The sequence below is a fragment of the Bombus pascuorum genome, chromosome 13 (assembly GCF_905332965.1).
Source record: "Bombus pascuorum chromosome 13, iyBomPasc1.1, whole genome shotgun sequence".
NCBI classification, from domain to species: Eukaryota; Metazoa; Arthropoda; class Insecta; order Hymenoptera; family Apidae; genus Bombus; species Bombus pascuorum.
Window position 1 is genome coordinate 4,147,783 of NC_083500.1, and position 22,083 is coordinate 4,169,865.

The 22,083-nt window shown below is 40.0% G+C and overlaps 1 protein-coding gene across 4 annotated transcripts in view; it reads right to left on the bottom strand.

Annotated features, from left to right (window-relative positions):
* The window catches only part of LOC132913559 (unconventional myosin-XV), a 62,261-nt gene that overhangs the window by 39,572 nt on the left and 606 nt on the right, over positions 1-22,083 (bottom strand). For 2 of the 4 annotated variants that reach the window (XM_060971988.1, XM_060971987.1), the window contains exons 2-13: positions 14,922-15,028; positions 7,527-7,637; positions 3,651-3,739; positions 3,500-3,563; positions 3,312-3,421; positions 2,824-3,108; positions 2,386-2,563; positions 2,021-2,299; positions 1,613-1,942; positions 1,138-1,425; positions 899-1,056; positions 230-607 (exon numbers count right to left, since the gene is read on the bottom strand). In XM_060971988.1, coding sequence (XP_060827971.1) covers positions 230-607; positions 899-1,056; positions 1,138-1,425; positions 1,613-1,942; positions 2,021-2,299; positions 2,386-2,563; positions 2,824-3,108; positions 3,312-3,421; positions 3,500-3,563; positions 3,651-3,739; positions 7,527-7,637; positions 14,922-14,942 — 2,291 coding nt within the window. In that variant the 5' untranslated portion in view covers positions 14,943-15,028. Of the gene's footprint in view, positions 1-229; positions 608-898; positions 1,057-1,137; positions 1,426-1,612; positions 1,943-2,020; positions 2,300-2,385; positions 2,564-2,823; positions 3,109-3,311; positions 3,422-3,499; positions 3,564-3,650; positions 3,740-7,526; positions 7,638-8,109; positions 10,128-14,921; positions 15,029-22,083 lie in introns of those variants that run through there. The other 2 variants (XM_060971986.1, XM_060971985.1) reach the window with 1 other exon arrangement.

Below are 22,083 nucleotides of genomic sequence, written 5' to 3' on the forward strand. Positions count from 1 at the left end.
ATTTCACTCTCGTTCCAGCGAACAAAAAGTATTTCAATGTTTCATCAACTCGAGCATAAAATTAGCAATGATTCTTTTATATTTTTCTGACACTTAAGAAACTGTTTTTTAAAAGAGAAAAAAGGGACATAACGCAGTAAATTAAATTATTTTACAAATTGTGAAGCATTCAAAAATTAACTATGAATATTCGTCTTTCGTAAAAATTAAATTTTACTGAATACATTACCTTTGAACGGTTATGGCAGCTCTTTCCAAGATCAGTGCTCTGTTGTATTCCAAAGTTCTTTCCAAGGACTCCCTCAAGAATACTCTGGTGAGTCCAAGTTGATATTGGGATTGTGCATCTTTTGGTGCAGCTTTGTCCAAAATGATACGACAAAGCTCCTTATTTGGTGCACCTCTAGGCAGGTGCGTGGAAACGAGGTATCTGTATCGGTCCACGAAGTGTCCAAAAAGAAGTCGAACGGGGTAACCAGTTTTCCGAATACGAATCGTCTCGAGCATTCCAGTGTAACGCAATTGCTCGAGCACGCAGGGCATGTCGAATTTCATTGGCGCCTTCTCCGTGTTAGGCTTGATGCATCTAACGAACCATGGATTACATCTGAAACAAACGATTAAACAATTAGAAGAACAACAAGGAAAAAAGTCCAACTCCACCCGGACGTAATTTCCATAATCATACATTTATCTAGAAATTCGAGGAAGTGAAATCTCGTTAAGTTTAATATCTGCTTAACGCCACGAGATTAACTATGGAAATTTTTTCGTGAAAGTCTTGACAATGTAAATCACTTGCATGATATTTCTAATGCTTCATTGCTTATCCGAGAAGTAGAGCATTGAGCAGAGTCGTAACTTCGTTGATGTACAGTGAAATTTTATATATTCTTACTGAGACATGGAATCCAAAAGTTGCTGTAGACTATCGTGAAATCGAGCGGATACGGTTGGCGTCCTTGGTTTCATGGTGACGAATCTACCGTTTGGTTTATTCATGGTTTTATTGGCTTCGTGAGCTGTCCTTACGTGTTGGAACATCTTGCTGACCATCTGAAAAGGAATCAGTCGTTGATTAAAACTTTAACGAGTTTCATAACGAACATTCGTTTCGTGGAATGAAGAAAAACTCACGGATATTTTGCTGCTTATTAGTAATTCTACAACGTCCGGTCTCAGCGTGTCTCTATTTTTATCCAAGAAACCTTCGACGTTGTACCAAACTTGGCCAGCGTAGTGTTTAATTGCGAACTCTGCGGAACTCATTCTTGGTCTCGAGTACAGTTCGCTCAAAGCATGATTGTAATGGCATTTTTCTAGGAACGAATGATCAGTCGCTTTAGGAAAATTGCTCTCGTCATCCAGGAGATGAAGAATCCCGACTGGTTTCTTTGCTATAAGATGTATGACCGGCAGATTGTCCTGTATAGATATACAACAAAAGATTCCTTGGTTATCAAAAACAATAAAAAGTTGAGTGATTAATCACTGCCTCGTATCGATTTCAAACGATCCAAGAGTCGTATTTTTTCCGATAGAAATCCATCAGCTTATTTGTCTAAAGATAATCGAACCAATTAATCGACACGTCGAGGCAACTTTCACTCACAGTATAATTAATCGTCGTCCAATCGATTTTTTCCTTGGCGTATTCTTGCTGCTCCAACTTGAATATATGCTTGTTAAAATAGAACTGAAGGTTCTCGTTGGCGTAATTGATGCACAGTTGCTCGAGGCTGTTCTCTGTGAAATTCTCGAACCCGAATATATCGAGTATCGAGATCGCAGCGGTCTGTTTCGTTCCTTTGTAGACGATGTGATTAACACGAGCGACCAACCAGGAAAACAGCGAACTGTACAAAGCCTTGGCGAAGGCATCTCTGGCGTCTAGAGCCTGGTCGATATTTAGCGCCGTGAAAACTCTCTCGTTTCTAGCTTCCTACAAAGGAACTCAATTATCTTCAAAGGAACTCTATTATTTTCTTTTTTTCTTATTTTATTTTATTTTCTTACTTACCGTCGTTTTGGTCGTGAGTGCTCTGATGATTCCATCGGAATTAACTTGAAGAAGATGAGCAGCCCAACGAATTTCGGCGTCAGAGCCAACTTCCACGCCTTCTTGGCCGTGTCTCATCTGCTTTCGGTGAAAGTACACGTTTCCAAGGTGTAACACGCTGGCGAGGATTTTGAAAATCGTGTCTTGTTCTTCGGACGTGAATCCCAAAACTTGCATGGCGGATAAAAGGGCTTTGAAGTCTTGAGTATCACTCTTCCCATCGATCTCGCAATTTCCACCCTAGTAAATCGACATTGTCGTTGGATTTACGTGTTTAAAAAAAATGTTAGTTTCGTTTAAATTGTGATTTTCGATGCTTTAATCACCTGGTTTAAATAAAAGTATTTATCAGGTGTCAGCAATCCGTATTTATCCCTGAGCTGTTGATCGAGACCAGCTAGGAGCTCGTAGAATACGTGGTAGTTCCTTTCTTCTGGCGCTTGCGTGACTATTCTACTTTTTTCTAGGAGATACTGAGTTATTCTTCCCCCTACTATCACTCCGCTGAAAATAATTGGTGAATTAATTGAATTAAATCTTGAGCGGATAATTTCTCTTTATACGTACGATTGTGCGATAAATATCTCTTATTTTCTAACACAGCCGCTTGGATTTTGTTAATATCTTAATTAGGTTGATATTTATGAACTTTTAAATATACGGGGTGTTCGAAAATTATTTATTGCCAATATTTTGCTTTTTTATTTCATTTAAATTATACGCCTTTGAAGTTTGATTTGTATATTAAATTTCCAAGTACTTACTCTCTAAAATAAACTTCTAAATATTTTCCAAATCTGCTGCTGTTATCGTTCCTGGGAGTTTTTGCATTTCCGAAGCTCTCCAACAGGGGCGTCGCCTCGAGAATTTGCTCGGTAACGAGATTGTTTGGCGCGCGATTAACAGCAGCTAGATATTGCATTACGAGTTTCGTGGATTCCGTTTTTCCTGAACCGGATTCGCCGGAAATAACGACCACTTGATTCGCGCTAGCATTATTTGCAGCAGTTACTTGACTGTACGCCGACGAACCCACGGCAAACAGATGACTGTAATTACATCGACGTGAAATTTCTTCTATTAATACAGAATATCGTATAGTAGGAGAAAAATGAAAAAAAGATATCGTATAAATAAGACAAGGAAGATTATTCCGTAAAATTGAAATTCTGTTGGAGATTGAATTCATTAGAGTGTGAAAAGCCATTACTTTCTTATTACTCGAGTTATAAGTGGAACGTTTGTAACTCACGGAGGCAATGTGCCAAGTATTCGTCCTTCGTAGAGTTTTACTTGGTCCAGGCCATAAATGTCGAACATTTTATAAGGATTCACCGCCACTAAGATGCTCCCCGTGTATGTCTGTCGTTCAGGAAAAATATTTATTGAATTATAATAACGCTTGGTGTTAATGAGAGGAAGGAATGAAAAGAAACATACGTATATTAATTCCTTGTCGTAACGAATCTTGAGATTCCATAATAGAGAAGCTTCGTTTAAATCGCTGTAATTACAATGGTGCTTCAGAGTAACGCAATTAATTTTACCCGGCACAGAGAATTCATATAACAGTGAATGTAATAAAACTCACGTTAATTGAATCATGTCTTCGATTCCATTTTGTCCAAGATCCTGCCTTGGTTTTACTCCACTTAAATTAGTGAGGGTGAAGATTTGAGGCTGAAACATAACAAGACCAATTAACGAATTGTTATTCGCATATTCATAAACGTTCAGTTTTCTTAAATAAAACAGTATACAGCTTATAACGACTTCAACCTCGATCACCAGCAATTTCTAATTTTTTGGCTCTACTTAGTCTTTTCGATGTTAAAGAACTTTGATACGAAAAGAATTTTCTCCTTCGCGATGTTTCAAACGATCTCGAATATTTTCTCGCACCGCATTACATTTTCGTCGATCACACGGAGGCAGAGATACGTCAAGGTTCCCGGCGTCTTCTTTGTCTTCGGCCTCAGGATTGCTTCGTTGGTCCTCGTTCTTCTTCCCGTGCCTGGTCTTCTCGAAAACCTGCTACTGTCATTGCTTTCGCCATCCCTCGGATAGAACCGTAAAAACTCGTAACAAAACATGGACGAGGCCGTGAAGAAGTTACTCGAGCCATCGTGAGATTCTTCGAGAAAATCTTCTCTCAGATTCTGACCATCCGCGACTGACTTTAAATTCTTCAACAACGACTTCGTCATTTTGTAATGTCCCTCAACGAAGCCTTGCCGCGGAGTGCACATGCACACATCGTCGTCCTTACGGCTGAAAACACTTTCCTTCGAGCGTAACCTTGACTTTTGAACAAGAACATCATAGCTCGGCGACTCCGTAGCAAATTTCTGACACTGGCATGTAGAATGTTTGACCAGTTCCCCTCTTGAATCGGGACAGGGTTTGTCTGTGCAGTTGCTGTCTGGATTCACTGCGTCTGTATCTCCTGTATCTGAAGCAGCAGCCACATACGAAGATGATTCTGATTCTTCATAAATTATAGAAACATTAGTATTGTAATCTGCTACTTCGGCCATTAGTAAATTGACGAGAAAACTAGTCGTGAAATAATTCGCAGAAAAACGTTTCTTGACGTATGTTACTTGACGATTGTTTTTCACCATTCGTAGACGTTCGAAAGAGAAGTTTTCCAAAGTTGGTTATTTTGATCCATCGGTGCTAGAAGTTTCTCGACAGTGTGTTTCTTCGAGCGACTTTTTGCCTGATTTTCTCGACGGTTGCGACCCGATCTCCGGAGAGAATGCACGATAAAAAAGGAAGATTCGCGCGTATTCACATAAGACGCGAAAGCCACTCACGTGAGACTTAACCGGATACCGGGTTGCCTGAGTTTGCAGTTGCAATTCCATTGGCGTCGCCGCGTTACGATTACGAGGGAACGCGATTCAACGGAAGGATACGAAACGTTCTGCTGGCTTGATACGTCGTAGTAAACAGAAACCAATCCCGTTAGCAGGTTTTAATGAACTCTCGAATTCTTCATGGTGCTATGAAGATGAATTGAAAGCGTCCTTTCGCATGCTAGTTTAAAAACACTTCGCTGCAGCAATAGGAAAGATATCAAAATATTTCGTCATTCATTTCAAGACCGACTTTAACCACCGAAATCGTGTTTTTCCTCTGGGCATTTTGTGATCTTAATTACAGATGTATCCTAGAATTAATTTTCAAATGGGTGTTGCGTACTAAAGTTTCATACTAATTGTTTCTTTACGAAAATGTAGTAAATCGCGTCAACATATCACAACATTGTGCAATGAATCACTGTTATTATCCGACGCGAACTGGCAATATTTGCGCAATTAACGGAGTACAAATGTGACACTATTACGTAATGTCTATGTAATACAATTATAAATGTCTCATTTCTACGCCTCTGTGCGTCGTTATCTATAATGGGACACCGTTGAACTGGACTCCGCTACCGACGCACGACAATGCATCGAGAAATCGAATACAAGGCACAGGAGTGCATAGAAAAATAATCGATACTAAATCCAGCTGTTCGTCTACGATCTACGTTTGTCGCTTGTTGTGAATAAAATTGCGGAAGATCCTGGTTGTCCTATTCTTCTTTTTATAGTCAAGAAGTTCGGTACGTTGTGACTTGACGTATCAATTTATCGAAACTTGTAACGTCGAAGTGAAATAATATCTAAGGAGAACAATGGATGAGATTTTCGCTGAAGAAGAAACTTGGCAATTTCTTTGCCGGTAGCAGACAGGGTGTACAATTAACTCTGTGCGTTGAATACGTCAGACTTAAACGCTTCCCAGAGACGATGCACGATTTACGATTGTTATCACTGACAGCGCACTGTGTAGTTCTATTTTACATTTCAAGGAAAAACACGTTAACGACGAACAAACTTTTCATACGTCGAGCACGATCATAAACGAAAAGTGGACTAAAGTGAAACTGATTATTATCGACACAAAGAAATTAGCGAATTTAACGTTCACAATATGTGCAAGAGACTACCATCGAGTTACCTCATCGAAACTATCAAATCATTCTTTTAACGATGCTAGTGAAAGAAGAAACGCGAATTCACGAAAGTGAAAGACTGAGACGCGAAAAACTCGGGGACAAGATTGTTGGCAATACGGTGTCCTTGGAGCTTGAAAGTGCAAGAAGGTGTTGCAAGCAGCCGGCATGCTGCCCCTTTTCGTATGCACTTTCACGCGGTGATCGATACATCGTTCTGTCAGCCGGTAGACTTAATTTTCCGAGATACTGTAGGCCACTTTCGCGGAAGTATTTCGCGGTATTTCACCAAGTATGCACGGCATTCGACGCTTGATTCGACTTTCTAGCCGAGACCCGACGTATTTGACTACTGCATCGGGTGTCCACCATGGAAACTCTCGTTTCTCCTCGAACGCGTTTCATTTCTCTTCCTGCGACACGTTTACGAATGTGGTACAACGCTGTCTGCAACTGTGTCTATTGTTTGTAACCTTCTTGAGAGTTGTTGATCAACTTAATTGGAATTTATGAACGAGTTTGTGGAATATATTCTTCTATGACTAAGCGATGAAATATTGTACATGTTACGTTTCATTATTTAACAACGTTGTTCACATTTTCGTTAGTTATATTAATCATGATACACTTATTTACTCTTCATCGAGTACTATATTTTCTTTCTTTGTCATAAAGGTAGATCCAATATTCAAATTGTATTTATTAGAAACGAAAAAGAGTTATAGCTTCGTGGTATCCAATGAACAAGTTCGTCCTTTATCTCAAATTGATTAACTACGAATTTATCTAAGCACGTTAAATAATATTCTCTGACTCATTTACATCGTCTGAAAGTCGTGCCAGCTCATAACCGCAATTCGTTCGATTCCATAAATTCAACTATTTTCAACCACCCACGCTGAAACCCGGGTCAGCGCAGTTCGTAGTCACCGTTTGCCATTGTTACTGCGCCAAATTACACTAACAAAAAGTCAATGGAACATAGTAAGAATGTCGACCGACCGCCCGAAGCAAGGCTCGCTTTAAGGAAATGCAGAATAACCGGTTGTTCCTTGGCCTCGAAGTGGCCAACTAGTATTGTTGACTAGCGTATACTCTCTAACACACGTCTATGGGGTTCCTCTGGCCCTTGGTGATAATAATGTGGAGCGTAGTTTCATTGTTAACCCGTCTACGGGACAAACGGTAAATATCTGATATTTCTATTCAGTCATGAAAGAAAGGAGCGAAGTCAATCACCGAAGTTGAACGTCGACGCAAGGAACGCGTCTCTGCTTCATGCATCATAATCGAGGTTGTGTCACAGATCTTGCATAACTTATCCGGTCGATCGTTTGAATCGCAAATAATTTACGCTTCGAGCTTGTCCTGTTTCCAGTCGTCATCGCGCTCGAAGAACAGCTCATTCAGGTAGTAACGTACTTTTTACAAGAGCGAAAACGTAAATTGATTTCGTACCTTGCCGGCGATTACTGCCTGCACAGAGAGGACGTTGGCAGCCCTGTGGTATTCTAAAACCTCTCCTGGCAACACGTGGCCGACACCTGGGTCGAACCACACCAACTCACCCTGAAAAAAAGATAATTTTGTATGAGACGAGTTGAGATAGAAAATGTATGATCTCTAAACACAGTTTGTTAATAAAAATCGCGTGAAAAGACGTAGGAGAAACTAAACGTTAGAAACTGTATTCCAAGAACAACGTTGTAATTTTGTAATTCACTTTTTTGTTCTGACTGCGTTTCATAATATTTCTTAGTAAAATTTTAGCCATCCAGGTATAAATAGGAATCAAATAATCCCGAATATTTAAAGAATTTCTTCGAGGGAGGAAATAGAAACATTAACAATTTCTTCACAAATACCACGAAGAAATTCCATCGATACAATCACGTAGATATTATTCAGTGTAATAAAATGCCAAGAATCGGTCTTAGAATCTCAGGAATTCTCCGTACCGCAATCTCGGAGGAGGAATCAAAAGAAACACGTAATTATTGTCACAGATATTTTTGTCAAAACATTTCTAAGCGATGCTAACCGTTCCCACGTTCCACGTTGGACATGCCGAAACACTTTCAACCTTTGTTGAGTTCGACGAAGATTGAACTTTTCTTTTGCCGGTGCAAAATCCAAAAATCGAGGATGTAGTGACTGGTGAGTTGGATCGACCGCTGTTCGCATCGCTGTAAGCCCTAACATGACTGCTCGCAGACTTTTTCACGTAGTTTGATCTCTCTTTGCTCTGTTTCGACGAGATACTCGTTTCCTTGGGCAATTTTTTGTGACAGTCGATCCCTGGCGGACTTTCGGTTGAACACTTTCTCGAACTTTTCACATAACTTGGAAGAGTAGTCGCCAACCTGGTCGCTGCACCGATCTCTCGTTGCGTTGAGCGAAAGTTTTCGGTCGGTCTGCCTTGAGACTTGGATCTGTTCTTGGTCGCGTCCTTAGACTTCGTCCAATTGCCCTCTGCTCGAGAATCGCGTCTATCGACTCCACTTTCTCCACTTACAGCCGCGTTTGTTTCTTTCGATCGATCGACGTGGATCTCATCCGATTCTCTCTTTCCACGCACGTCGAAGTTCTTATTCTGATACGACTGACTTTCTGACTGAAATTCTGCTTGAATTTCGACAGAGTCTTCGGTCTTCGAGCTTCTACGCTCTCCGTAGGTGTCCCTCGTATTCTCGATGATCCTCTTGCGCGACATGGTCCTATGACCGGTGTCTACTTCACCCTCGATCCTACCATCAACACCATCTTTCGAATCAGTCTTGTTATCGTTATTCTGAAGGCTCTTCGACGTTTTTCGAGACACTTTGGCATAAATCGCATTTCGCTGGGAATTCGTTTTCATGTCAACGAGAGGCAGCGTCGCTGAATAATATGGCGTGTCAGGAACTGGATCCCGAAGATGTCTCGTAGTCGTTCGAAACTCCACGTCCACGGCTCTTTCTTTCACGTGTATGCTACCAGGTTTGGGATACCTGGACAGGGTGCTCAAAGACGCGATTGAACCCCTTAGAGTGCCAGTGTTGGATGGCAAAGAGGTTTTTCTTCTTCGTATTCTCCCGTAGACCGGGGGTTCTTTTCTCACCACATCCTTGGCCAGCCTAGGGCTGGCCCAATCTTCTCCGATTCTAACAGATCTCGACGTGTGAATTATCTTGGGCAAGGTCGACGGTCTCGGCACAAGGCCGCGGGTAATGTCCTGCAGCTTGCTAGTGACTGCCAGGAAATCACAGACTGACCTGGACTCTCTCTCGTCCTCTTTGCCCCACCCAGGGTTTCTCGGCCTCGGGACATTCTTCAGGAAACTGGAGGAGGATTTCGCTGTGGCACCTTTCACCTCTGAACTTTCTACCTTCTCCTCGCCGTTGCCTCTTCCTCGAGAAATGCCTACTGGTACATCCACGCTCGCTCTTCTACGTAATATATCCTGTCTGGAGATCTTTTTGAATCCCTGCGTCGCTTGAGCCGTCTTGGCTGCGTCCTTGTGGGATCTTTTAGCGATCGAAGGTAGCGTTTTTGGTCTCTCTTCTTGATCCTTATCGAGATCCACGGTACGTTTCCAACGATGACGCAACGCTTCGGAAATTTTTGAAGGATTGTCGTGTTCCTTGCTGTACCTTCGCAAAATCTCCTTTCGAGACACCGCAACGTCTCGTGGAATGGTGTGACACGCCTCTTGTCCAGGCGATTTGCCAAGTTTGAGGGCAGATTCCGGCGTGGTACCTAGGTCCAGATTCTTTGGACGACCGGAAGTCGGATGCCTCTTAACGCGTTCCGTCGATCCGCTGGAATTTGGAGCGGAATTTGTATCTGGGTCTGGGCCGGTGGAATTATGCAATGCGCGTCGAACGGATAACGGTTCCACGTCGGCGTAGAAAGCTTCCGAGCGCGTGTTTCGTGACGAAAACCGATTCTTCGAGGTCGACGATCGCGTAGACCTGCGCTCGGCTTTCTTGCTGCACGCTATCGCGGGCTCCATGTTGTGCGTATACCGGTCAGCGTTCGATTTTAATCGACATTATCGACTTTCTTCGATGCTGACCGCGCAAAATCTCAATGAAGGCGAATCGGAAGCGAGTCCAATCGTTCCGGGATCGTTCAACCGGCAATCTTTGTCGACATCTTCGAATTTTTTTCGCTCCAACGATCCGCGCGATGAACTCCAAGTACTAACGAGTTACGCGGAGGCTTGTTAGAAGTCATTTGATAGCATGGAAAGCTCTCGTGAGTCATCCAGTTTGCCACTTTCTATCCCGAGGAGTGGTAACTGCTCGTAAAACACTGGAAATGGACGATCGACCCGTTCCGACTCGCGGTTAGAAATATTCCAGAGACGACGGTATGCTCTGTTGAAGACATTTTTAAGGACAACGCTAATGGGAACGGCAATTAAATCACAAACAGGCCACGAAGCACGTAATTCAGCAACAGGGGTTTCAACGCGTGCTAGTTTAATTTAACGCCGATTAACAGCCGACTACTGGGAATTCACCTGAATAAACCTGACCTTCTTATCAGTTTCGATCGTACGAGTTTTGTTAACAGTTTCTCGTTTGGCCGGAAATTAAGCACCAGCTCCTAATATCGTGTAGTATGTATGTAGTTGTAAATCGTCCATATTTTTATCGTGTGAATATTTTTCTATCGCTATTCAAATATCAAGTTAGTTGTTCGAGTTAAAGATTAACATAAAAAGTCGCAAATTCGGTTCGCTTCGTTCATTTTATTTGAGGTTATATTATATGTATTTTCTTCGCGTCCTGTCTCTCCATTTCCATTTGTTTCCATTCGTTTGTTTCCATTTACCGCAAGTAAATGCAAACTGCTACAGGGTTCAAGGTTGGCAAACAGTTAAGATCCCTGTAGAGTATTCTTTCTATTTGCAGAAAGCTTGTGCAAGCATGACCTGGTCCGTAAAGTCGTCCCTGTTGAATATCTTTCAGTTAAAAGCAGACGTCAGTGACCTTGCTTCCATTCTGTGTCAGTATCATCACGATGATTCGAGTATCTTCTCGAGACAGACTTCCTTACGAATTACCATAAATCCTTGTTATTTATTTTTGTTGTCAGAAATCATATGCTATTTTTCCAATAGACGAGACGAGTTATCCGTAAATGATGCTTGAGACAAGCATTGTAAGAGACTATTTATCATTGAATGCACCGTTTGAGCGACAAAGTGATTATTGAAAGACACGAGTAGTCTGAAGTTGAAGTCGTTGGAGAATCTACACACGTACGGTCAAGATTTGAGACAATCGCCGGGCACAATACCGTCACGCATTTTCAATTCAGTGTAAAGAAGTCAGCAGGCCACTGAGACGATTACTATTGGGCACATTGGGTCATCAGTCTCGAAAAATCTATGCTGTTGCTTACATAGAATGCGTTAACGGTCTTCCAATGGGACGTTTTGGGAATACGTGCACGTAGCTGTTGTCAGCCTCTGAAATCTTTTATACACTTGTCATTCGAGATTTAAATAGCTATGAATCTATTTAGTTCCTCAATCGTTCTTCTTAGATCGTTCTTCCTAGATCGTTTTTCTTTGTCCTTTTTATTACATACGACATCGTAATTAAATACTTTCCAACACGTGTCTTTCAAATCACGTTTTAAACACGTCTGACATAGATACTTCAATTCTACACCCTCATCGGGAACAAAAGAACAAAAGAACGGAGCTATGCACTCTGCTATTGACAGTTCGTGGAATTTTCTATTTGCAAGCGCAACTCCTCCGCGACAGTCGTCTCCACACGTCCCTCCTCTTCTCGATCCCGCTGTCCTTCGACTCGTTTCACAAGCTAGTTTCACGTACAAACACGTTCTACCATATTCGTCGATAAACACCGCAAACTATACCCTTCTCGCTGTCACACATCCACCGTGAACGGAACCCGAAAACCTTTTGAAAAACTCTTACTCTACGTCAGGGATTTCCTCGATCCGTGCTACTATTTCTCGATGAAAAACCTATCATCGAAACGGGGCCAAACGGAAACTTTACAAAATCACTGCCTTGAAACACAAATTATATGCTGACGAACGATAAAATAAAGTGGTAGCGACGGCTAAATTTTATTCACCCTTCGGTACGCCAGAGGGAAATAAGGGAAAACTTGTTAGTTTAAACGAAAAGGTATCGAGTTCCGCGATCCGGACGCGAGGATGTTCGATGCAACACTGGAAGTTATACGCCTCTTCTCCGCAACAATTGCTGTGTATGCACAGTGGCGTATACTTGTTTTTAATTAAGCCACCGGATAATTGGCCAATCGTGGCTACGTGTCTCCGCGAAACCGTTCCTCCGGTTTCCCTTTCGACGAACAGTCTAAGACGATCTAACAGGCAGCTACGTGGATAAGCTGAAATATTGCGAAACCATGACGGTTCGAGCGAACATTTTTCGCCCACTTTCCATGGAAACAGAGGCGAAAGAAGAGGTGCTGGCGCCAGTGGATCGAAGTGCTTTGGGGTGGAACCAAGCGTGCCTCTCTTCTTATATAAATTACGCGCTAAATACGCCTACGCCTACGTGGAGCTAAGCTACTTGGATATAGGCTTCGCCCGCCGCGAACGGGAAGCGATTCTCTAACTAGCCACCGTGGCGAGTTGCAGAAGCGGCTTCGCCTGTCGATGGTAAAAACCGATTGTGTTCGCAGAACCGTTCAAACCGCGTTCATACGAGTTTATCGTAGAGAAAACCGATCGAGATCGCTCTGTAGTTGTTTCACCGCGATTCTTTTCTTTCTTTTTTCCTTTTTTTCTTTTTTTTTTTTTTTTTTTTTTTTAGTATTCGTCTAGCAAAGTGTCTACTCGAAAGATTTTTGTGATTGTTTGTTTCTTGTATTTGATGTGTTGGCTCCGTTGCTGACTTGTTGTTCCGTTAGTCACGTGTGCCTCATTCAGTTAGAATATTTCGGTGTTGGAAGAAACAGTGTTAGTAATTACGATGAGTAAGTGAAACTACGTATGTGAAGTTCTTTTTATTGTATAATTTAGATTTTAAAAGGTTTCGAGTTGAATATGTGATACGAGTCATGAATAATTTGCAATGGAAAAGAATTTTTTCAAATTGTTCTCCTCTTCCTTGATAGCAAAAGTGAGGTTTAAGTTAGGTAAGCTGTCGGAGAGACGAAGCTTGTTGGAAAGTTTCACCGATCGCGATGGATGAAGTTAATGGAGAAGCGAGGCTGTTACAAATGTTCGAAATAATTTTCTCCGGGCAAATTCACCCGCGTTCTCACTTTTATTCGAGTCAGTATTACACGGGTCCAATCATGAGTAATGAGCCCGAGAATAATTGAGGAAGGCATCGTCGTCGACTAGCGTAACCAATATCATAGGAAATTGAAGTAACGTAACAGAGAGGAGAGACTCATCGGTTCAGCCTCGATAATTAATACGCCACATTTCCTTTTCTGATTATTGAATATTATACTGTGGACTTGGTTTTATCTTTTTTCTCCTCTAGATGGTACATCGATCAGAAAATTCCTAGTCTCTAATGATCGATATATTCTGTCGTATACATATTTCGTGGGACTTGAATATGAATATTTACCACGAACTTTCTTAAAATAATGGAAGCTTGTATTTGATGCAAAGTCGATAAAAGATATTCGTCCTTAGATTGAAAGTTCGGTCTTATTCAGTTTAGAGGTAACCTAATTCCAATTACTTAATTCTAGTCTTTGCACAATGTTTTTAATAGTTTAATATAACATATAATAATAATATATAAATATTACGAAGGAATTCGTTGCTGACAGAATTTTAGACAGTTTTTGAAGAGAGACTTGTCATATTTTTGGTAAATGAAGAAAGTTATTGAAAGCACCGATACATAGATCATTTCATAAAATGTTCATTCCATTGACATACATTACCTTCACGTTTTTCTTATGTTTGGTTATAAACTTTCCGATTAATTCAATACTTTCTAATAAATTCCTTCTTTCGAAATGAACGCTTGTGTTATTCTTCAATTCAAAGAATAAGAACGAAAACTGCTTTTATCGTGTTACAGCGGAGCATTGTGCTCGATTATATCTCTCACGAGCGATTGGAGCATGCAGAATTCTTTATTAAATAATCGAGCTCCATTTGTTCTCCGGCTGAAAGATATAAGTTACACAAGCTATATAGTTTCACGTGAGAACCATTTCTCCACTATGCGATCCGCGAAATGTTGCATGTTGGTAATTTCGTGGAACGTTTCGTTTTTCATATTTTCGCCGATTGTCCGTAGAGCAGCGAAGCGAGAAGCAAATTATATCGTAGTAAAACGTATCCGAATAGAAGCTGCGAATAGAGCGCGACTAGGTCGCCGGACGAGGCAACGCGAAGCGCAAAGGCATTCGAAAGTGGCTGGCTTGCACGGCGACGCAATTGCGTGTGCACAGATCATTGACTCCAACCACGCAACAATCCTCGCTACGATCCTGACCACGTAAACATTGTGCAACCACGCAACAAACAGAATACACCGCTTCTTTCTAATGAAAAAATCTTCGTGCATTTTTTAATCGCGTTTTATTCGGTAATTGTATTTTAAATAGGTTTGACCACACAGATTAGCTGTTCTAAGCACGCGAAGATGATTATGTAAATATCTTGCAACATAAAAACGGAACACGAGATGGTGGTTCAAAAGAAAAGTACCTCGTTATATTTTTCAATATTTTTTGTGACTCAGGAAATGTGTTTTAAGACTATCGGATTAAAAGATGATTCTGTAATCGTTTTGCATTGAGTTTCTGATTCAAAGAACTACAGAAAAAACCGTGTGCTGAAATTAGACAGGCAAAGTGTAGTATATAAAATGTGACTCACCTTTTGCCACTCGGCGTACATCTTGAGATAATGTTAAAGAACTGTCGAAAAAGAATAAACTACCCTCATTTTGCAACGTTGCAGGTGAGGTTGTTGGTCTCCGCCTGCTGTAAACAAAAAAAGGGAGTTCTGTTATTATTGTAGTTCGATCAAGAAGATAAGAATTATAAAGGTACTGAAGAAGGTACATAATTAATGTTTGCAGCTGATTGAACGAAACCAATATAATCGTTGTTTCATAGAAGGTAATTGCAGTACTTCATTTTAAATTATACTTAACGAAATAGATAAAATGTAATCAACTGTAAAATGTTTGTAACAAAACGATCTCTTGCAACTGCTACAAAAGAACTAAAGACTTTACGGTTTTAATTGCGAAGAAACAGGATCGACTAAAGCGTAATTGCTCGTGGTACATCATTCTTTGCTCGAGTCCTTTTAAAACTACAATCATCCGGTGTCTTGTAAAATATATTCCATTTTTCTACAAATTCTATTTATCCTCTGTTCACTCAACTGTATAAATTGCTAAAGTTCTAAAAGTCGTCAAGTCGAATAAACATGAATACGAATGAACGAATACTATTAACACTAATTTTATGTGCATGAATAGTTGGAAATTCAAATTTACGGAACAAAGGAAACTAAACAAAGCTTCGAAATCTTAGATTATCTAAATTTTATTGGAAAGAAGAACGCGTTCTTCGTGCAACGACATTTTTCTGCCGATCAGTTATATCAGAATACGAGAATCACAGAATCGACGCACAAGACGAGTCGTAAACGAGCCGATTGACGTCATAAGCTCTGCAAATGCGTGATCGGAAAGACTAATACGTTTTTACGAACCGGAAGCACCTTGCAGCGGTTGATTATTATTCGAGTTCCGGTGTCAATGGCAGTCAATGCTCGAAGCAGCGGTTTAAGAAGAAAAATTCGATCGGACTTCGAAATCTTCCATCTTCCGCTTCAACATATCGAAGAGCGATTAGGTACACGGCTCGTGTCTGTAGATTTTAGGACGTGGAGGGAATATAAAATGGTCGCACGTTTGACATCGTATTTACTACGGAGAAGAACCGACGAATTCTACCGTGGTCGCTGGTCAGCTCACGTCGACCTTGAATTATGTTCAACCAATTGGAATGCGGATTTTTTGAGTCTGTGAAATCTGTTGGCACACCGAAAAAAGCGGTTGGCAGATTCATCGCGCCTTTATTACTTTGGAAGCAGCGTTGTACAATATCTAATTTTCAACTACTATGATAAAATGGAAAGAAATCTAATTCTTAATAATATATTACGTATTCATATACATAAAATAACACATTAATTGCATTTGAATTAAAAATTAATAATTGGTGACAATCGGTATTTTCAATTAGCGGATGATTGATAGCCAGATAATATTTCTAATCACCGGTTGATGACTAACGTCATGGATCGATTAAATGAATCGAGATGCTTCACAATTAATTTCTTTCACATCGTAGAGCATTAATCAATCGACCAGTTGATCAAATTAAAAATTTCATCACACTGCTGAAGAATTTGACATTTTGAAATTTTTCTAAATTTTGCGACATTGATGCAGCTCTTCAGAAAATATCGTTCGCGTGGTAAGTCATTGATATCCATCGCGTGGCGTTTCAGAAACACCGGAAATGTCGCAAAGTGTTTTGTATTTGCGTGAAGAAACGGTAGCTCGATTCAGAAAATTGAGATATCACGTTACGTTTGTATGAATCATAATTTCTGCTGGAAGAAGGAAAAAGTTTCCCGTTTTCCCCTATGCATTTGGAAAGCGGTCACCGCTGAAATCGATTGAATCGCGTTCCTGGAATACCGGAACTGTCGCAAGAAAATGATCTCCACCGCGAATGACGAAGAAACGACAATCGGTTTTGCCTTTTTTTCCTCTCAGTCTGTCGATCATAAACGAGAACGATAGCGGCTGAAATACTCTATGCTGTTTATTGTTAAGGAGAAAGTGGAAGAAAAGTTTAATCCACGATGCGTAAAATTTCCGTACGCTGATAGAATATTTCAGCATCGCAAATTGAAACGTCCGAGTTGCCTCACAGATCTAGTACATCCGTGAATGGAATGAATGAATTTTGGAAACGTTACGAATTGGTAAACCATCGAAATCTCTTTTCACGTCAACACAAGAATACAAGAAATTGTTGAATATTTTAGAAAACCAGATATCAAATTTTAAATTACCAAGTAACAAGTCTGAACGCGGGAAATTCAATGTTTCACGATCGCAAATTCTGTTTTCAACGTTGCATTGAATACGAAGTACAGTAGTACTTCAAACCGAGATATTTCATCGCCTCGTACCATTCACATTTTATTCTAGAAGGATCGTGTCTACCATTCGTTTATCATTTAGTTTGCTATATAACTCAGAAAACGATTGTGAATACAATGGTAGCCGATAAAGTCTTCGCGGTGTATTTTAATACCAACGATACACTGAAATTGCTATCCCTCTTATCGATACCGTATCATGATGAAGATAACACAAAAATTATTGGAAGAAAGATTTCAGAAACCACAGCCACATACCAGTGTTCCGAAAAATTCATCTAAATTACGAACAGCTTTTGGAAGTAATTTTGTCGCATTTAAATCAATTGGGATAAAATGCACCGTCTACAAAAATACAGGATTCTGTTTGTCGCTCGATAGAAATCTGTTTTGCCAACTACTATTCATCTAGAATCTTCCATTCCACGCTTCTTGCCTTGATCCAACATGTGCCACCCACGATCGCACGAAAACGTCTTTCCTTGCAGCACTGATTATGTTCATCAATAACTAACTCTCTATTGCGACACAGACTGGCAGCTGGTTTACGTTACCGATAAAACGGATTGTTACCACCTACTACTTCTCGTCGTTCATCCAACGATCGGTCATAAACATTTCAATGTCAGTGTAAAAAGATATTTGCACGTAACGATCTTCGCCATTTTCTTCGTCCCAGTCAATGGGACGCGTTTAAGGATAGAAGAAAGGACAATGGACAATCGATGGTGTCGAAAGGCCAAATTGCCGCCGCTATTGTTCCATCGTTTCGTCTCGGCTACGCCTCCTTCTATTCCATTCTCGGTTGTATACAATACGCGACGAATCTTGGTAGACACGAATCTCGAAGAGAACCGAGTGACCGCCAGGCTGACTAACGAAATTAGCATAAGATTGCAAAATACATTCCAGCGTGAGTACCGCAGAAGGACGCCAGGAGGTAGTACTTTTACTCGACGATTTGTTCGCATGATCGATGCTCGCGACCGTGTGCACACGCATCTGCAATATCTGCACCTCTGGCTGGCTGCTAGAGTTAACGACACGTTATGAATCACCCGTATCAGAGTCGTCGATTCGACTGTTTTCTATATTTGCGGAGCGAATATACGAGCCTCTTTGAATTATTAATGAGACGAGTCGTGTAAAGAGATTGTTTGGACAGGTGTGAAGAGGAGAAAAAGTTTTGTGCCTTTCTTTTCGTGAAAATTGTCCAAGGTTTAAGCAGGAAGTGAGACGTGCGATATTTGTTAAAGCTGTTACCGATCGTCGAACTCTAACAGGATCGAAATGTACATTTTGTTGACAGGAGAGAAAATTTTAAGATACAGTTTTGGTTAGACTGAGGAAAATTTGGTTTACAAATATCCGTAATATAGTGCAAACACATTTCAGCTAATTTAAGTATTTTATAGGTGTCTGAGATAGTATGATTATATAAAACAATCTGACATACATCGATGTGGAATATTATCTCTGATAAAACTGATCGAGTTGGGAAATTTTTAAGAGTGAATCGTGTGCTTCATATTGTCAGGTACATCGCGACGAAATGAGTTTCTAAATTTAATACTAGCAGTTTAGTAGGTACATCTAGTTCCTGTATACTCGGTAGTAACTGTTGTGTGCGGTAGATAGCAAGGATGATATTCCAAATGTAACAGGTATTACATCAAATTTAAATTTTATAATCCAGCTTAATATTTTCTATAACATCGGATCGATACAATCAACATTTTTAGAAAGATTACAATTATACTTTTTTCTAACCTAGTAACTTTTCAATCTGCAACTTGCAAAGTCTTTATCAACTAATATTAGATACTAAATTTATCATTTCACTGTTTACAGTAGACGTCCCATTAGAAATCATTATGAGTTATGGAAAATTCTTTTTTGAGAATGATGACCACGCGATATTAGAATCAGAAGGTCTTTACGTACAACGGTAGACCCGTCCCAGAAAATGATACGAAATTACAGCGACAAATCGTCATTGCAGCTACGATACGGTGAAATAAGTTTTCAGGGCACCGAATAAATTGCCTTCCATTTCGTTGAAATGGATAATTTGCTCCTGTCAAATCGTTCAGCAAGACAAATTGTGCGTCACAAAACGCGAACGTTGCGGAACAAAAGCAAAAAAAAAATGTTTTGTCGTTCGTTACAATATTGTTCCATGGTAGCGTCTCGTTATTCATTGTTTCGTGCGCCGTACTTTTCTTCTCCTCAGTTGAAAAATTTATACGGTTCTAAGAAAACATAGATAAGTAGGATAGGTATCTTTCTTCCGAAACAATGAGTCGATCTTTAAAAAATCGTCGTGGAAAAATATAAAATCCTTTATCATTTTCCTTTCGCCGATTTCTTGCGCAGTGCTAACGACATTCCTAGGCAACTCTCGTGTTTCGTAGCTCATAGCATTATTCTTGATACAGTTATTAACGACCAATTACATACAGCCTGATCGTGATGAAGGTAGATTGGCGGTGTATTGTCTTTTGTTTGCTTTTGACGTACGCTTCGATAGCTTGAGAAATATTCGAACCTTAAATTACTCATTGATTTCTTCGCCGATATAACGTCTCGCGTTGTGCGGGAATTGTTGAAAATTTCACATGGTAATCCCGGTTCATGTGTCAAACGTATTTAATCGCGTCTGGTCGCGTACTGTGTATTCAAATTTTATACTGATGAATATTCATTGTCGAAACTAGCGTGCTGACATTATCGTGTTTAGACGAAAAATAAAAGATCGAAACACACCTTTGATTTCAGCTTTGGCAATAAAGGTGAGACCGATCTTATTTATCTTGTCAAGCCGTGAAAGATTTCTTGCAAAGGTGGAGGTTGAGGCACGTTGTTGAATCAAGCATTCAAGAGTATCGAACGGCAGACTTTTTTCTGAGATGGAGGCACGAAGCCGAATCTAACATCGAAAAGAATCGAGGTCAGACAGAGAAAGCAGCAGCTCGACTACGGTGATACAAGGATCTTATGTAATTCATAATCGCACCTCTCCTTTATCGAAATAAAAGACACGCAAGAGATTACTTATCTCCGTCGGTATCGTTGTAAATTACAAGTAGAATTTGAATCAATTTTGTTGGAACAGAAGAAGAGGAATATTTAAGCATTCCTTGCATGAAATAAAACGTGACATTTGCATTCAGAAGTTCGAAGGATTTAGTTATCAGAATATTAAATGTATCGTGAATATCGTCAATACGTGTTGATTGATGAAATTCGTTAACGAAAGAACGTCTATCATATTTCACAGAAAAATTGTTTTCGAATTTTTATTTTTATTTTCATCGGATTACACCTTCGATTAGATCAATGTTCCATTGAATAAATCAAAACACCGTTGAACTGGATTCCCAGGAAATTAAGCCAAAGGCTGAATTAGTTGAATAGTAGTTTAATATTGCCTGAAATGTTCGAACGGTTTAGTTAGATACTGGGTATTACTTCCAATTAATTCGAGCAAGATTTTCCAATGCCGCGGGATTATTTCGCAAATATCGTCGACGGTTGTGCAAATATTTGCAGTTATCCGTAATTGGGAGAAGTTGGTATGCCCGTTCGTTGAAAGTTCGATTGCGAGTGATATGAAACGAGTTAAAATTCACGGTGAAAGTACTTCCTAAAGTCTTACTTTCTTATCGATGCACTGATTGGAAGTTTTAAGAGCGACAAGCGTAACAAGCGTAATTAACATCCACTCGAAATTTCCTAATTCACTGAATATCGCTACTGGATTGAAACAATATGTTCTACGAATAACAATTCTTCGAATATTTCATTTATTTACAATTATCTGTTATCTATGCATCTGTTATCGCTGCTGCGTTGATTTCTTCATTTATGTAAACAGCGTGATCATATTCCTGAACGCTGAGAATAAATAAAATTCGTCAGAGACAGACAAGTACAGTGTCTAGATATACTGGATCGATCGAATAACAGCAGGTTCAGAACAAAAAATCGTAAAAGCAAACTGTGTATATTTTATCCGATTCTGTTAACGTTCTGAATAAATAGGGAGGGAGAACTTTTCGCTGCATCGAATAGCAGTTCATTAATTAACTACTACTCCGTTTGCTAACATCTTTCCAACGCGTTCGAACTTCTGCGTGACATGAATGAATGTTAATAACGGGACACTATCTTTCTCCAGCAACAGCGGGAGGTCACACGATTCACTGTCCTTGAATACTTTCGCCTAATCTGGCATCTACCTTAAACTGTATCTTGACCATGTTACGAAAAAAGTAATCGAAAATATACCAAATCCGATTGGTTGATTTACGAGACAGACATGAATATTCCTGCTCGACTGTGTTCGAGTTTTCGGAAAATAAAATTTTGCTCCAGATGTTTGCAGCAGAAATATTCAATTTAATTCAATAGGAAGTATAAACTATATTCGGAAACATTGAAATATTGAAATCCTGTAACAGAAAAAATTTCTCGCCCCAAAAAACATTAGAAATCATTACCCAGCTTCAATTCCATTATCCAGCTAGCATCATTATAAATAACTGTGATCACAGCGTGAGCATTAGCTATGACTCAGAAGACAGTCGGATAAACAATATAACGAGGATAGCTTCTTCGATAATCACCAGCTATCGCCATGGTAATTTACTTGTACGCTTCCTATACCTGAATTCCATAAAATCTACGTATTCTGTCTACTATCGGGCATCTTTATTCATCGACGCCCGATTCCAACGAACCGTTCGTTCCCTTTCCCCCAGCAACCATTTTACAATAACCTCCACTCGTAAAACGAATAATCTATCGCAGCATGGTGTGCGTGGTGTATGCGAGATCGTGAGAA